General features: G+C 44.4%; 1 protein-coding gene across 1 annotated transcript in view; it reads right to left on the reverse strand.

The window, feature by feature from the left end:
- The window catches only part of ITGA2 (integrin subunit alpha 2), a 109,143-nt gene extending 100,863 nt beyond the window's left edge, over nt 1–8,280 (reverse strand). The window contains exon 1 of the mRNA XM_069556563.1: nt 7,545–8,280. Coding sequence (XP_069412664.1) covers nt 7,545–7,602 — 58 coding nt within the window. The 5' untranslated portion in view covers nt 7,603–8,280. The remainder of the gene's footprint in view (nt 1–7,544) is intronic.
- Nucleotides 8,281–17,032: the final 8,752 nt, after the last annotated feature.

Consider the following 17,032-nt stretch of genomic DNA (forward strand, 5'->3'; position numbering starts at 1 on the left):
GTGGCTCCTCAGCTTGTAGCCAGTCACCTGCTAGTCTGTCTCCATCTGACTCATCAACATTACGTCGTCAGTCCCTCTCCAGATGCCCAGACTCCTCGCTCTCTGTCCCCATTTTACTCTCGCTCCTGTTCCTAACACCGCTGCACACAACCAGCTAATAACTGCACGTGTACACCTGGCCGTCTCAAACTCAACCTGTCAACCTGCACTGCTCTCTCTTTCCTCTGATCCCGCCTTCCTTCAGCCTTCCCTGTTCCAGTGAATGCCCCCCCCCCACATTGAATTATTTACATCAGAAGCCCAGGGGTCAGTGTTACAGCCTCTCACTCTTGTCAGTCAATCACCACATCCCGTCGATTCATCCTTATTCCTTTCACATCTGTCCCCAGCTATCTTTCCCTACTGCTGCTATCTGGGTTTGGACCACTGCCATCTCTAACGGTGAAATGAGACCATTCACTCCGCTGTCCCCTCCTGCTGCCAGGGTGATCTGCCAAGGAGCCAACCTGAGTGTATCACTGCCCTGCTCAAGGCCCTTCAGAGCCCTCCAACGGTCCTCAGAATAAACTCCAGGCTCCTTGCCAGGACTTATAAAGGCCTTTCATGGTAGAGTGCCTGCTCACCTCCCAGCTCTCACTTTCTGAGAATACTTTGAGCAATGTGCTCCTGGCATAATGGCCTTCTCCTTTCCTATTCAAGCATCTGAGACATCTGGCTCAGGAACTAGGAGACGGAGCCTACTCCTGATCACAATAAATTTTCGCTTACAGTCATTTAAAAAGAACTGGACTCCAAAGCACTTCACAGCAGAGCTGAACGGTAACGATTATTCCCTAGGATGGCCTTTCCAGAGTTTGATACTCAAACATGTCTCAGTGATATTTCTCCATCCTCTGAATTCAACATCTAGTTGTATACTACTCATTCAGCAATTAATTACATGAGACCGTAAGACACCTATTATGTTATCAAAACTTATGTTACATGTTTATGTCATAGGCATAAACAACACAATAGAAACAACACAAGTTTCAAATTACATGGAAATTTTTAAAAACACCAAGAGGTATGAACACTTGAAATTTCAGTAACTCAGGAGCTCAAAGTCAGTACCAAGGACCTGCTTTCTTTCTCTCTTTCCACTAGGCCAGTGTGTTGGCTTCATCCCCAGGCTAGCTGACATCATGGTTGCAAGATGGCTGTGGCTATTACAAGATTCCCATCTAGACCTGACAATATGCTTATTAAAGAGTATCTCTCTTAGGAATAAAAAATTCTTTCCCAAAGTCCCTGAGCAGATCTGTACCACTCATTCAGCAATTAATGTATCTGTACTTATTCAGCAATTAATTACATGAAACCACATGACATCCATTATGTTATAAAAACTTAGTTATATCTTTGTTATAGGCATAGACAACAAAAACAAAGCAAGTTTTAAATTACACAGAAAGCTTTCTCCACATCTCATTGGCTAAAATTCCATTATATGTCCATGTCCAAGTCGGATAGTAGCAAGAGATCTGGGGCCACCATCACTGGTTCAGTTCAATTACCCTTCAATTACCTCCTAGTTGTGCAGAGGAGAGATTAACGCAGTAACTGGGCTTCTGTCAGAAAGGAGGATGGCAGGGTATGAAATTGGTTAGGCAGCCTCCTCCCAGGGACTCAGACAAGTTCTTTCCCTCACGTGCAGATGTGTTCCAAGCAGCTTACAACCTCTCTGGACCACGTTTCAAGTTCCCTATGGTTCTACATTGGACCCAACATACTGCCTTACATAAAGCAAGTGTTACATAAAGATATGATCAAAAACTAGTTTTATGGAATTCACCGTAACCAGAGCAGCAAAGCACCTACATCTCATCAGAAGGGGGATCATAGGGATCACTTTCATACACAAGACCTATTGTTGTCTCAGGATTTGTGGTTTTAAGATTCTTCTCTTTAGAGTCATTATTCTGTGTGCTCCTCCTGGTAAATCATTAGTTACCATAACAAAAGCATACACACACTCCGCATCTTGGAGTTACTGATTAGAGTAACTGCTTTCCATGGTTCTTTCCCTCTTATGCTGTGTTTAGTCTTTCCATAATGTCCGAAGCTAAGCAAGGCTGATTATGACTTTTGATGGTAGCATTTATATGTCAGGATGATACTTTTGGTCCCAAATATTTTCCCTATTCTTCCTGAATTTTTTAACATTTTCTTCTGAATAAGTGCTGCTTTATTGATAATGTATAAGAGCAAACATTTTTGGCATGTAAGGGCCCTACGTATCACTTCAGTTCACTCACTCAGTCGTGTCCAACTCTTTGCGACCCCATGAATTGCAGCACTCCAGGCCTCCCTGTCCATCACCATCTCCCAGATTTCACTCAGACGCACGTCCATCTAGTCGGTGATGCCATCTAGCCATCTCACCATCTCATCCTCTGTCGTCCCCTTCTCCTCCTGCCCCAAATCTCTCCCAGCATCAGAGTCTTTTCCAATGAGTCAACTCTTCGCATGAGGTGGCCAAAGTATTGGAGTTTCAGCTTCAGCATCAGTCCTTCCAATGAACACTCTGGACTGATCTCCTTTAGGATGGACTGGTTGGATCTCCTTGCAGTCCAAGGGACTCTCAAGAGTCTTCTCCAACACCACAGTTCAAAAGCATCAATTCTTTGGCGCTCAGCTTTCTTCACAGTTCAACTCTCACATCCATACATGGCTACTGGAAAAACCATAGCCTTGACTAGACGGACCTTTGGTGGCAAAGTAATGTCTCTGCTTTTAAATATGCTATCTAGGTTGGTCATGACTTTCCTTCCAAGGAGTAAGCCTCTTTTAATTTCACATATCACTTAAATTCAAATAAATATGGGTGTCTAGCTGAGTTGGTTTGAGTAGTAGACGTGATTTTTGAAATAGCAGATATGTTATTTCAAATTTAGGCAAAGATAGAGTGCTGAAATATCTTTTTATCATATCTTGAACATTTTGCCCAAATGAGAGTTATTATGGGGAAGTAGAGTAGGTTTACATATGTTTTCAGAAAGAGACAGACAGACATGGTATTTAAACCAGTACATTCTTGGTGATGACTATGAAGTTGGAAAGGAAAATGAATCAAAGCGAACCTGTTACTTCTAGCAATCAACATTCGGGAACAACTCTGTGACTGTCCCCTTGAAAGTAGCTGCTGGCTAATGTCATCTAAGAGGAAGCGAATCAGCCATAGAAGAGGATGCTGTTGGTCTTGTTGTACTTGATGAAGAATAGGAAAGGGTGATCACAATGGAAACGCAAATGGTGCTGATAATACACTAGAAATTCTTTATTTTTGACACACAGACTGAATGGTCTTTATTTTGCTGAATGTCTAAAATTCTACCATTAGATGCTCATCTCTTTACGTTAACAGGCTTCTTCCTTTTTTATATGTCCAGGGCTATCAGCACACTAAGACAGAAGCAGTCAGCACTTACTTTAGAGGGAATTCACTTCACCTGATGCATTCTTTCAGTGTTGAAATACACCTGACTTGGTGGTCACCACAGAGCAAGGTGGTACAGGCAATTTGGAATTTTAATTTGTTAGGAAAGAGAAGGTGCAGTATTTAAGCAATTACTTCCAAACCTGGCTGTATATCAGAAATGTATGAGTAATTGTTTTTAAATACCAAATGGCATGGTGTGCGTGCATGCATAATCATGTACGACTCTCTGCAACCCTTTGGACTGTAGCCTGGCAGGCTCCTCTTTTCATGGGATTTTCAGGCAAGAATACTGGGAGTGGGTTACCATTTCCTCCCTCAGGGGATCCTCTTGACCCAAGGATTGGATCCGCATCTCCTGTGTCTCCTGTGTTGCAGCAGGATTCTTTACATGCTGAACCATCAGGGAAGTCCTTAAAAACTGAATCCTAAGCCTCATTCCACGAATGTGAATCAAAACAGTGGCTCCAGAACCAGTATTTAGGAGAGTAAAGCTTAGTGTACACTGGGCAGATGTAGATGGAGAGTCGTGGAGGAAGGGAGTTGCCACATGGGATGGTGGCCTAAGGTGGTTGAGGGGCTGACGCTGAGTGGAGAGAGGTCATTGAGGACAGGTCCTGGAAGTAAGAGATTACTTAAAATTTCCCTTTTTATTATAAAAACTTCCCTACTTTATCATTTTACTCGGGGTTGTCTCTTTTAACTTAGGACAAAGGTGAGTTGCAAAGGGATGAGAGAAAAAGGGAAAAAGCATCAAGGCAGTGAAGGCAAAATAACATAATCTGGAAAATATTCTAATACCAAATATGGTATGATCAAGTGCAGTCAGAATACAGAATGGTGTGCATAGGTGTGTACGAGTGGTTCAGGGATGTATGTACTGTGGATGTGCCTATGTGCAGTGTGTGCTTGTGTGTGTGTGCAGGGTGGGTGTAGTAGAGAAGAAGCTGAAGAGGAAGGCTGCCGTCAGATGGTGAAAGACTTTATTTATGACATGCCACAAAATTGGGACTTTGCGTTACATGATCTGGGCAGCCACTCAATGTTTGACACAAGGGGGTGACTGGATACAGATAAATGTTTAGAAAGATAACCCTGGTGACAAAGCAACACCCAGTTAAACCAGCTTAAAAACAGGAGGGGTCCAGAGACAAAAAAGTGAGGGTCTGAACTGGGTGGGAGCAGAAGGCACATGAGTTGGGGACAACAGATAGAACTTGGAGATGGGCTGTGAGGTTGCCAACAAGGGAAGAGATCCCCGATTTTCATGTTTGCAGGATAATGCTGCCATTAAACACTAATAGATGACATAGGAGGAGAGGTATCCACTTTGGTTGGGGACACGAAGTCACCTAAGTGGAGATATTTACTGAACCAGAACTCAGCAGAGGAGTCTGGCTGGAGATGCTGACTTGAATGGGGAGCAGGCCCAAAGAGAACCAGTAGAAGGAAGAGGATCCAGCATGGAACTCTGTGAACACCAGCAAGGACTGGGTCAAAGAGCCAAGCCTGTGAAGGAGACTAAGGAAGGACAGCCAGGAAAATAGGAGACAAACAGGGGGAACAGAAGCCAGGGATGGACGGTGTTTCAGGAGGAAAGAGCGGCCAAATCACATACTAATGGAGGGCCTGCTTACTAAGAGGGAAATTAGAATATTTACAGCCCGAGGGGAAATTAGGGATTTGAAAATATTCATTAGACAGTGGTGACTTGGGCAGGGTACCAGAGATAGCAGAAGATGAGGCCTAGAATCCAGGGGCAAGGATTATCCTTGGCCAAGCAACACACTAGAGAGTGTAAGTGACGTCATGCATTTAAAAATCACATTCCCTTTCCTCTATGGACCTTGGTTTATGGATTATCCAGGCCTCTTATGGTCTTTCTTTTCCAGTCTCAACCTGCTGGTTACCACTTCAATGATTGCAAGCACTTAAATCAAGGAAGATCAATGAAAGGTGATAAATATGAGACCAAACTAAGAGCACTGCTTTTTCTTAAATACCTGTGAGAATGTTTATAGACAGCCAATCTGAATCTAAGTGTTAAAATGAGATTTGATGGTTTTAAGTTTCTATAGTGGTTGGCTTATATGCTGGAGTGTATGCTAGATGTATAAATACACACACACATATGAGACTTTTACATTTTAATTTTTGGTATTTATATTGAACAATTATACATGGATATAACCTATTAACAACTGCAAATATGTATGTATAATAATGATGGGTGCTCAAAAATTTTATACAGATAGGGTCATGCCATAAAAAACTGTAGCTGTCACAAACTGAGAGCTTTCAATTATTCACCTTAATATTGGATATGCATGGTATCAGAGAAACGATGCTGTTTTCCTGGGAACTTGGGTTCAGATCACAAATGAGAAAGCTTTATTACGATCATCCTGAATTAAGAGAAAACTTGTTCCTTGAGTACAGAAATACCTGGAGCAGGAGGAAGGAGGAACTACACAAACTGTTTGGACAGATGTCATTTTATATCACCTCTGCTGGCTTGCAGCAAGGTGTCGAGTTGTCCTTGTTAACCAACTCTGGGGGGAAAAAAACTCTGAACCTGACTTTATGCCTTGCAGTACCACATTCCTTTAAAGTTATTTCTCACTGCTTTGTTATGAACAAGCCTCAACACTTCGAAAATAAGAAAATGTTATATTTCCATAGCTTATGTTAATAAAGGGCACTTAAAGAGAGCTGAAAAGCTTGGACTGAAGGGTCCATTAGCTCTTAGGAAAGTGGTGGTCTCCAGGGACTGAATCTCAAGGTGAAAGTAACTTTATCTGAAACCTCTAGATTAGGGTTGATGGCCCATAAGAACATGTTTGGGGTCCCAGGAGAGAATATCTGAGGTAGTAGACCCAGGATTAGAGAAGAAAACTAACTGATGCCTATTCTCTGCTGGGGTGAGGACAATTTCTCTTTCTCTGCTATTTTTCTGTATTTCTGCTATTTCTCTAACCTGGAGCAAAGGCTACAAGGCTCTTCTGCATTAGATTTCTCTCAGGATCAAGGACAGCAACTGGCGCCTCAAAGGAGGGCAGTTTAGCAAAGATTATCCTCTAGGTATAAACATTTGAAAATGAGACCACTTTTTTTTTCTTTTGCTAGCTATTCAAATTACAAAATACAAATGTGACTCCCCCACTCCACCCCAAAAGTAAACTAAAGTTCTTGAAATAAGCACACACGAGGCTCTGGATAAAGTTTGGACAACGCGCTCTTGAGGGACTGTGGTCGCGCCGCAGCTGGGCACCCCCAGATTCATTTCTCCACTTAGTGAAAAAGGGGTCAGGGGAGGGGCGGACCTGCCTGTCACCGCCTTGCCCTAGGAGCTACAGCTGCGCGTAATTCTTTTGTTGTAGCGCCAGAGATCGAGAAAGTGGAAAAAACTTTTTCCGGACCTAAGTTTGCATTCGTTGAACAGACGACGTTACAACAATAAGAGGAAGGCAGAAGGGCAGAATTCCCCTCTGCCAAGCATCTAAGAGGCGCTTGGTTTTCCTACGTCCCCCAAGGGAAGACACAGCAGTGCTGCGTTCTGGAGAAATGAGGACATTAGTCACACGCTCCGGGTTGAAAAATAAGCTTAATGGGCTCCCAGGCTCCTGCAAAGCCACCAGGCATCGCGCTGAGGGTCAGGCTACCTCCCAGGACCGAGCTGTCGGGATGCACAGAACCCCGGAGTCCGGGTCTGGCGGGGCACCTGTCTGAGCCGGACTGCAGGCGCCCAGCTAATCCCCACTCCCCCACGCTTCTGTGCGCTTGCGTGTGTGCCTGAGAGCGAAGCGCGCTTCCAGTTAACTTCGAGGTGCTTTACAGACAGGGTGAGACACGCCTTATGGGGACACCAGGCGGGGGCGAGCCGGAGCTGGGATGAGGAGTCCCTCTCCGTCCCGCGGGGAAGGCTGGAAGCCTGGGTCCACGTGGAATCAGAGCCGAGACGAAAGTCGCCTGCGTCTCGCTGGCGCAGAACTCCTGGCTCGTGCCCCCACCCGGGGACCCACGCAGGTTCCTCCTGCAACCGATGAGGAGCAAAGACGTCGCTTACCTTGACTGACCATTAACACCAGCTGCAGCGGCGTGCCGCCTGTCCGTCCTGGCCGCATCCTGAGCCCGTCGCCCTGGCGCTGGAGCTGCTGTGGGTTTGCGCGGGGATCCAAGGACACTGAGACTCTCCAGAAGCCGTCCCGAGGGCTTCTCTCCCGCTCCCGGGCGTGAGCCGGGAAAAGTTGCCGGGCAGCTCCAGGGGCGCCAAGGCCCGCCCCTTAGCCTCGGCACACAGCAGACCTGCCCCGGCCGACCCCGCCCACCCCCTCCGCCCAGCGAGCCACACCTGGCTGCTCCACACCCCCGGAAGCCTCACCTACACCCCCACACACCATCCCAGCCCCGAGATCCAGGAAGCCGCGGGGATGTGGACCGCGTGCCTGGGGGCCCTTCCTGCTGCACAGCAGAAGGCGAAAGTCAGGCAGTCATCTACCCCGCCCCCCGACAGTCTGACGTAAGCCCGGGGGAGACCCCGGGTCCCGGAGAGACCCTGGCCCTCGTGCAGGCCTTCCGGCTCCTGGCAGGGGTAGGAGGGCTGGGAGGAAGCCATGAGTCTCAGTCACCGTTCTCCGGGGCTGCGCGGTGCCTGCCTTCCTGCCTTTCCCAAGTGGGTGGAGAAACGGACAAAAATAAGCGCAGAATGACCAGGTTAGAAACTAACCCGACAGGAAAGAAGATCTGCCCACAGGTTATGATTATCCCGAAGTGATATTTAAGCAAGAGCTGCTGCAAGAGCTGGGGGGGTGTGTGGGGGGCGGGGGGCGGGGGGAGGGGGTGTTGTGTGTGTTAAAATTCTCATTCCTTCCTCTCCAAGATAATAAGCAGCTGATTTCATTGTTAACTTGAAGGGATTTACTTAAAGACACAAAGACCAGTGAGAGCCCCAGTATGAACTCGTGATGCTTCCTGTTTGCATTACATTGTGAGTATTTTCTTCCATTATTTCAGGCCCAGGTCTGGAAAGAGAACATTCCATAACTACTGAGCTTTTTACTTCCCAACCTAAGAAATAGGATAATCACTTTTCTTTAAATCTGGGTTTTCCTCTGAAAGTTTGCCCACAAATTCCCAGCACGTTGCTGAAGCCAGGATCCTTCCAGTAATCAAATATTTTAATAAACTAAATGTAAGGAGTTACTAGTCTAATCATTATTATTAGCACCATTCTAAACCTTTATAAAGCAGGTAACTATGAGAAGGAGCTTCCCTTGTGGCTCAGACAGTAAAGAATCCGCCTGCAGTGCAGGAGACCCAGGTTCGATCTGTGGGTGGGGAAGATCCCCTAGAGAAGGGAATGGCTACCCACTCCAGTATTCATGGCAATAGTCCATGAGGTTGCACAAAAAGATATTTGCCCCTTGGAAGGAAAGCTATGACAAACTGAGACAGCATATTGAAAAGCAGAGACATTACTTTGCCGACAAAGGTCTGTCTTGGTCAAAGCTGTGGTTTTTCTGGTAGTCATGTAGGGATGCTCACTGGACCATAAAGAAGGCTGAGCACCAGAGTTGATGCTTTGAAATTGTGGTGCTAGAGAAGACTCTTGAGAGTCCCAGGGAGATCAAACCAGTCAATCCTAAAAAAAAAAATCAACCCTGTATATTCATTGGAAGGACTGATGCTAAAGCTGAAACTCCAGTACTTTGGCCACTTGATGGGAAGAGCCAACTCATTAGAAAAGCCCCTGGTGCTGGGAAAGACTGAGGGCAGAAGAGGGTGGCAGAGGATGAAATGGTTGGATAGCATCACTGTCCCAATGGGCATGAGTTTGAGCAAACTCTAGGAGATAATGAAAGATGGGGAAGCCTGGCATGTACCAGTACATGGGGGCACAAAGAGTCAACTGAACAACTATGAAAAGGATGGAGTGCTTGGGACACTGCCACTAGGAAGCAAAGTGGTTCAAGATGGGAAGGACTTAACTGGTAAAAATCAAATGCTCCTCTTTACCATAGCTAGGGCTGGAGTCTTGAACTTTAAAGTATTAAATTGGTGTTTATCAGGTACTACTGCTTATAATCATGACTATAAACTCAGTACATTTGATTCAAAAATATATAGCCTCTAGTTCTTTCCTGTTTTCTTATCTGTCACTAACTATACTTACTAATCCTTACAAACACTTGAAGGCATTTTTTTTTCTGCCCTGTGGATGCTACTCACCTGCTTACTAAGACTGCAGTGGCACCTGAGAATACGTAGGGGGCCGTTCACTAACTCTGACACCCAATCATGATGCTTCTCACAGACTTATTGCAGGAAGTCAGCCAGGTTTCAGGGAGATGAATATCTGTCTGTTTCCTTCTGACTCACTGAAATGTGAGTAAGTGTTTGGAACAGACCCTTGTTTGGGAGGCAGTGAGTTCTCTTTGTGTGAGACAGGAGTCTGTGCTTTGTCTCAGAGTGGCTGGAGAGGAAAATGTACCTTTCTTTGCTTTTGTGCTCAGAACTAGACAAATTAACAAGCTGGCATGAGGTACAGGATAAATCAGGAGCTATATTTTTCCAGAGCAGGCAACAATTTCACATTTCAAGAAACAAAGAGCCAACTTCTGCCCCACATTAAGTTTTTTAAGAGTGTAAAGGTTTCCTGACACAAAACAGTTTGAGAACTCCCACCTTAATCATCCTAGGAACTATCCTGTCTAGGTATAATTTTGCTGGTCACCACATTCTGAGTAGGAAATAAGACTAAGGCAGGTTTTCTGAAACTCTTTGGTCTCAGGATGCCTTGGATAAATGAATACAAAAATGTGATTAGGTATACTATGAAACGTTATTCAGCCATAAAAAGAAGGAAATTCTGCCATTGCAGTGACATGGATGATGAACCTAGAAGACTTTATGCTAAGTGAAATAAGCCAGGCAAAGGCAAATACCGCATGATCTCATGTGAAACCTGAAAATGTTAACTTATTGTACAGAGTAGAATGGTGGTTACCAGGAGCTAGGATGTGGGGAATAGGGGGCGATGTTGATCAAATGGTACAAACTTTCAGTTATAACATGATTAAGTTCTGGAGACCTCATGTACATCATGGTGCCTATAGCTAATAGTACTGTGTCGTATACTTGAAATTTGCTAAGAGAATAAATCATAAGTGTTCTCACCACACACACAGAAAAAATAAATATATAAGATAATGAATATGTTAATCAGCTTGGTTGCACTTATCTCACAATGTATATGCATATCAAAACTTAATTTGTCGATTTTAAATATATAAATGTTTTACTTACTCCTCAATAGAGCTAGAAAAAAAATATTGAGGATCCCAAAGAACTTCTGTTTATGTGAATTGTTTCTATCAGTGTTTACCATGGAAAATATTGAGACAGATATATTTTCAATATTCATGTTTAATTCATCTTAAAATAACAGTAAAACTTTACAGGTTAACATAAATAATACGTTTTATGAAAAATAACTTTCCCAAAATAAAAAAATTAATGAGATGAATGATACTATTTTACATTTATGCCAGTCTTTTTAATATCTGACTTAAAAATAAACACTTGAATTCTCTTATCTGCTTCTGCATTCAGTCTGTTGTAGATAGATAGTTTTCATGAAGTTATATGAATTAACCCATCATCACACAGATACATAGATGGAAAAATAAAACATAATTGTGGATATTCCTCTGATACTACACCAAAATTCAACAAATGGTGTTTTGAAAAGACTAATTATGAAATCATGGGTTAAATCCCATTTCACCTGCCTTCCTTCATCAAAGTCGTTTTAAAACTTGCATGTCCTCCAAGCTGCATGTAGCCTAAATCATGTTTGCCTGAGTAGTTTTCTAGAAACGTTGGGTCAGCTGTGTCTAGTTTGAGCCTAGCTGGCTGAGAGTGGTTAGGACCACCAATCCTTGAGCCAAGTGTCCTGGGTGACCTTTGAAGCTGCAGAGGTCTGTAGCTTTGTTACACCTGCACAGAACTGTGATTACTGCACCTTTTTCCAATCACCTTTCCCTATGCTCCCCACACCTCAGACCGCCCTGCTTCTTCATTCGTATCCTGTAAATACCACCAGCCTTTTGCCCTCAGGGAGATGGACCTGAGATTTATTCTCTCATCTCCTTGCTTGGCTCCCTTGCTGTGGTGCAAGCCTTGGCGTCTATCTTTGGATTGGCCAGGGGTTGGGAAAGGTGAACCTGCTTTGCTAACAGTCACAGTGTAACCTGAAACCATTATCAGTGAACTTTCCTACCCTAGGGCTGGTTTGTAACACAGATGAAACTTGAAATTCGTCCTTCACAGAGTATAATATGGTGGGGGAAACAGGCAAGTAAACCACCAGCTACAGGACAGCATCCAACGAAGTGAAGTTGCTCCGTCGTGTCCGACTCTTTGCGACCCCATGGACTGTAGCTTGCTAGGCTCCTCCATCCATGGGATTTTCCAGGCAGGAATACTGGAATGGGTTGCCATTTCCTTCTCCAGGGGATCTTCCTGACCCAGGGATCCCACCTGGGTCTCCCACACTGCAGGCAGATTCTTTACTGTCTAAGCCACCAGGAAAATCTCTAACATCCCATAGGTACAGGCAGAGAGTAGCTTAGAGTCACAGAGGGGCTCATCTGAATGAGACCTGGAGGGTCCTGGAAGATTTTCTAAGGAATACTTACACCACATTTAGAAGGACTTCACTCAGAGTCAGCTGCCTCTAGTTTGGGCTGAGCCGGTTGACTGAATAGGACCACCGACCCTTCCACTGGGCGTGCATGATGGTCAGTACACAAAGAGCAAAGAGAGACGGAAGAAAGGGTAAGATGGAAAGAGAGATGGCGGATGCAAACACTGCAGATTGGTACGTGCCTGCGAGCTCAGTTGTGTCCAGCTCTTTTGTGATCCCATGCGCTGTGTAGCCCACCAGGTTTCTTTGTCCATGGAATTTCGCAGGCAAGAATACTGCCATGGATTGCCATTTCCTCCTCCGGGAGAACTTCCCAATCAGGGATCGAACCCACATCTTTTGCTTCTCCTGCACTGGCAGGCAGATTCTTTACCACTGCACCACCTGGGAAGCCCATAGAGATTGGTAGGTGGCAGCTTTAATAAACAAGAGAACTTGCTCATGAAGCTTTTCTTGGGCAAGATAAGTGGGTCCCTGTGCCTTCCTGCAAGGTGAAGAGTTTATACAGAGGCCTTCTTTACTGGCATTCAGTCACATGTACAGTCCACATGGTCTCAGTAACACATTACTCTCTCAAGGCTTGGAGTGGCTCCTCTTGAGGGAATAGTGGGTAGAATGTACATCCTGTGAAATTGCCAGTGTCCAGCTCTCCTAATATTTTCTCTTTTTCTTTTTATATAGTTTGAGGAGGTTTCTATGCATAGCACTAGCTTACCTTTAAGGTATACACATTTCTCCAATGAGAGATCCTTGAGGACTTGTCTCATTAACTTCTTTTACTCACAGTCCTTAAAACAGGGCCTGTGATAGAGCTGATGCACAATAAAGACTTGTACATTTGTTCAACTAATGACTAGCGTCTTCATTAAGGTAAACCAGAGAAAAGAAGAAGTTAAGTTTATCTCTTAGAACGTGGAAAAGCTCAATGAAGGGGAAATATTATTCATATATACTTTAGGTTCTTTTAAGGAAATGCATCATGGGATGGATCCAGCCAGCTGCATGGTTCTCTAACTTCTGATCTCTCTGAAAAACTTGGATGTTTAAGTTAGAAATCAGCCTTTTTCTCAGAGGGGAAAAATCAGTCTTACTTAGTCTAAGTCAAAGAATAAATTAATTGAACTAATATAAGGAAGTTTCAGAGAACACAAAGACAAGAAGTACAGCCTGGTTTTAGAAGTGACTGGGAAGATAAGAACACACTTCACTTAACAGCTTTTTGGGAATTATATGAGTTCCTGGCTTTGTCTTCCTGTGTGTACCTGCATTCTTCTCTCTGTAGACTGACTTCCTCTTTAATTATTCATCATTTCCAGTGCCCTGTAACTTAACCTGAGGCTTCCCTGGTGGCTCAGTAGTAAAGAATCCACCTACCAATGCAGGTTTGATCCCTGGGTTGAGAAGATCCCCTGGAAAAGGAAATGGCAACCCACTCCAGTATTCTTGCCTGGGAAAGCCCATGGATAGAGAAGCCCTTGGACTACACAGTCCATGGGGTCACGAAAGAGTCTGATAAGACTAAACAACAGCAACAGTAACTTAGACCAGCAAGTATCATTAGCTTTCCATGGCCCATCTCTAGCCTTCATTCTATTAGACCTAAGTTTTACTCAATACAGAGTCTTTAGCTTGACACTTTCATAAGACCATTCATGATATTCTTTTTTTCTTAAAGTCCTCTGCCAATCTTTGATTCTTTAGGTAGTTGTTATTTCCTTCTGAAGCCAAGACCTCTGCTTTCTCAACCATTAGGCAATTTAACTTTTAGTGCATCCTATGAGCGACACTAACTCCTGCTTTATTTGAAGTAATTTTGTTTTTACCATTTGGATTGGAGTCAGTCCTTTTAGATGGAAACAAATTTCAAATGTTTAACATCAAAAAGTCAAACAGAGCCAATTTTGCCATTAGGATTTATCTGACTGGCAGCCCAGTGAACTTTGTTTACACATCAAAAGAATGAAATCAGTGAAGATGAGAGAGCCTCAGAAAGATTTTGAACTTAAGTTTTGCCAGGAATCTCAGTCTTAATCACTTAATCTTTTCTGCCTCTCCATCCTCTAGTATGCTATATGAGAAAGCACCAGCTATATTCCTGCCTTATAAGACTTAAGTGAAAGTCGCTCAGTCGTGTCTGACTCTGCAAACCCATGGAGTATGCAGTCCATGGAATTCTCCAGGCCAGAATACTGGAGTGGGTAGCCTTTCCCTTCTCCAGGGGATCTTTCCAACCCAGGGATCAAACCCAGGTCTCCCACAATACAAGTGGATTCTTTACCAGCTGAGCCACCAGGGAAACCCAAGAACACTGGAGTGGGTAACCTATCCCTTCTCCAGCTGATCTTCCCAACCCAAGAATTGAACCGGGGTCTTCTGCATTGCAAGTGGATTCTTTACCAACTGAGCTATCAGGGAAGCGACTATTTGCCTCTAAGGCCATGTGTAATTTTCTCCCAGAATTTGTCTCTCTTATACATGCCTACAGTTTCTAACATTATCCTTCACCTGAATTAAGTGGAGAATCTTGCAGTAACTTCACTTTTATGCATTTACTTATACTTATTTAGCACCTACCATGTGCAAGAGAAGGCAATGGCACCCCACTCCAGTACTCTTGCCTGGAAAATCCCATGGACGGAGGAGCCCGGTAGGCTGCAGTCCACGGGGTCTCGAAGAGTTGGACACAACTGAGCGACTTCACTTTCACTTTTCACTTTCATGCATTGGAGAAGGAAATGGCAACCCACTCCAGTGTTCTTGCCTGGTGAATCCCAGGGATGGGGGAGCCTGGTGGGCTGCCGTCTATGGGTCGCACAGAGTCAGACACGACTGAAGCAACTTAGCAGCAGCACGTGCAAGCTAATGGGCTCAGTACTTGGTGAGAACCAATATGTTGGCTACTTGTCCTCAGTGAGCTTGAGATCTCTTCCCAAATATTGTCCTTAAAGTCTTGCTCTAGCAGAAATTGTATGAAGCATATGAGCAGAGGATATGGAAGTGCACTCTGGCTGATGCCATTCAGCAGAATTAAAGAACATTTGGGTACATTTTCTTTAGATTCAATATGAACCGTTTTTTTTGTTTGTTTTGTTTAGTCACTAAGTTGTGACTCTTTGCAACCCCATGGACTGTGTAGCCCACCAGGCTCCTCTGTTCATGGGATTTCTCAGCAAGAATACTGGAATGGGTTACCATTTCCTTGACCAGGAGATCTTCCCAACCTAGAGATCGAACACGCATTTCTTGCATTGGCTGATGGACTCTTTACCACTGAGCCACCAGCAAAGCCCTTTATAAAGGTAGGGGAGGTGGCTTACACCATCAGAAACCTCTGAATCTTAAGGTCAATTCAGATGTTTCCAGGTTTAAAGTTGAGGGGCCTGGCATGCTGCAGTCCATGGGGTCACAAGGAGTCGGACATGACTGAGTGACTGAACTGAACTGAACAGAACACTTTTCAAGCCCTTAGAACTACATACTTTCACAGGATACGCTAGGGTAAGGCCATTCCTTTTCTTCTTAGAGTTGCAGCCCAGAACATGTACACAGAGGTTGTAAACTGAAACTTAGCTTGCCAGTCTCTGAGTACCAATGAGATCGTACTCATGCAAATGCCCAGATGTTCTCCCCTCACCATTCTCTCTTGTACATGTAGGGCACTTCTTGAGTCCCTGAGCTGAGACTTACACACCTGTGCTCCAAGATCAGTCATGACTGCTGCTGGCCCCCGCAGCCTGAAGTGGTGCCCTCCCTTCTCAGCCCTCAAGTGAGTGTAGACAGATCCCTTTCCCTTTCTGCTCTTGTGATAACTTCAGACTTCATGCTGACACATGGGCTTATGAACCTGCTTTAAAATGAGGAGGCTGCAACCTTCTCTCAGTCTGACATTGTTTAGATGGACGCCCTCCCTGAAAGGCTGGCTTTTACTCCGAAGTGTTACCTGGCGCCAGGAGGTTCACCTGCGGCCTCCATACTTCCATCCCCCTCCCCAGAGTGCGTACTCGCATCCAGGGCAGCTGAGTTTCAAGGCATTCAAACAAACTACCACATTATATTCAGAAACACTGTTTCCTCCTGACCCTTGGCTTTGCTTCTGGGTCTGACTCAGCGTTTTTTCCACTGTACTTCTTTGAAGTTTGGCTTCTGTTCTTTTCCATTCTCCGCCTTCTCCTTCCCCAACTACCTAATTCCACATGACACATATGACTAACTCTCGTGACCAACCTTAACACAAACCCCTGCCATATATTTATATATGGAATTTTTAAGTAGAAAATTATAATAGTGATTATATTTGTTTTTTCTTTGATAATCGCAGGAGGTCAAATTGACATGCATGAACTGTACATATTTAACTTATATGATTGGTGGTTCAGACTGTAAAGTGTCTGCCTGCAGTCCAGGAGACCTGGGTTCGATCCCTGGAGAAGGAAATGGCAACCCACTCCAGTACTCTTGCCTGGAAAATCCCATGGATGGAAGACTCTGGTAGGCTACAGTCCATGGAGTCCCAAAGAGTTGGATACGACTGAGTGACTTCACTTTCTTTCTTTCTTTTCTTTCACATATTTATATGTTGAATAAATTTTTGAATATTAAAATATTTTAAAAAGTACCCCCACAGTTATGTAGGGGTGTGTGTATTTGTGTGTGGAGGTGGAGGGCAAGGAGGAGGCATTCATAGGAGGCAAGCTAACTTGAGGACCCAGAGTCTGAAGCGCTAGTCTTATAGACCCACACATCTGTTTGAGCTGTGAAACATCCCAGGGAGGAACTATCCCCAGGAGATGTCAGGTGTGCAATATTAATCCAAAGAACAAGAGGTTTTTCAAGGGGAAATGTTCATT

The sequence above is a fragment of the Ovis canadensis genome, chromosome 16 (assembly GCF_042477335.2).
Source record: "Ovis canadensis isolate MfBH-ARS-UI-01 breed Bighorn chromosome 16, ARS-UI_OviCan_v2, whole genome shotgun sequence".
In the NCBI taxonomy this organism is placed as follows: domain Eukaryota; kingdom Metazoa; phylum Chordata; class Mammalia; order Artiodactyla; family Bovidae; genus Ovis; species Ovis canadensis.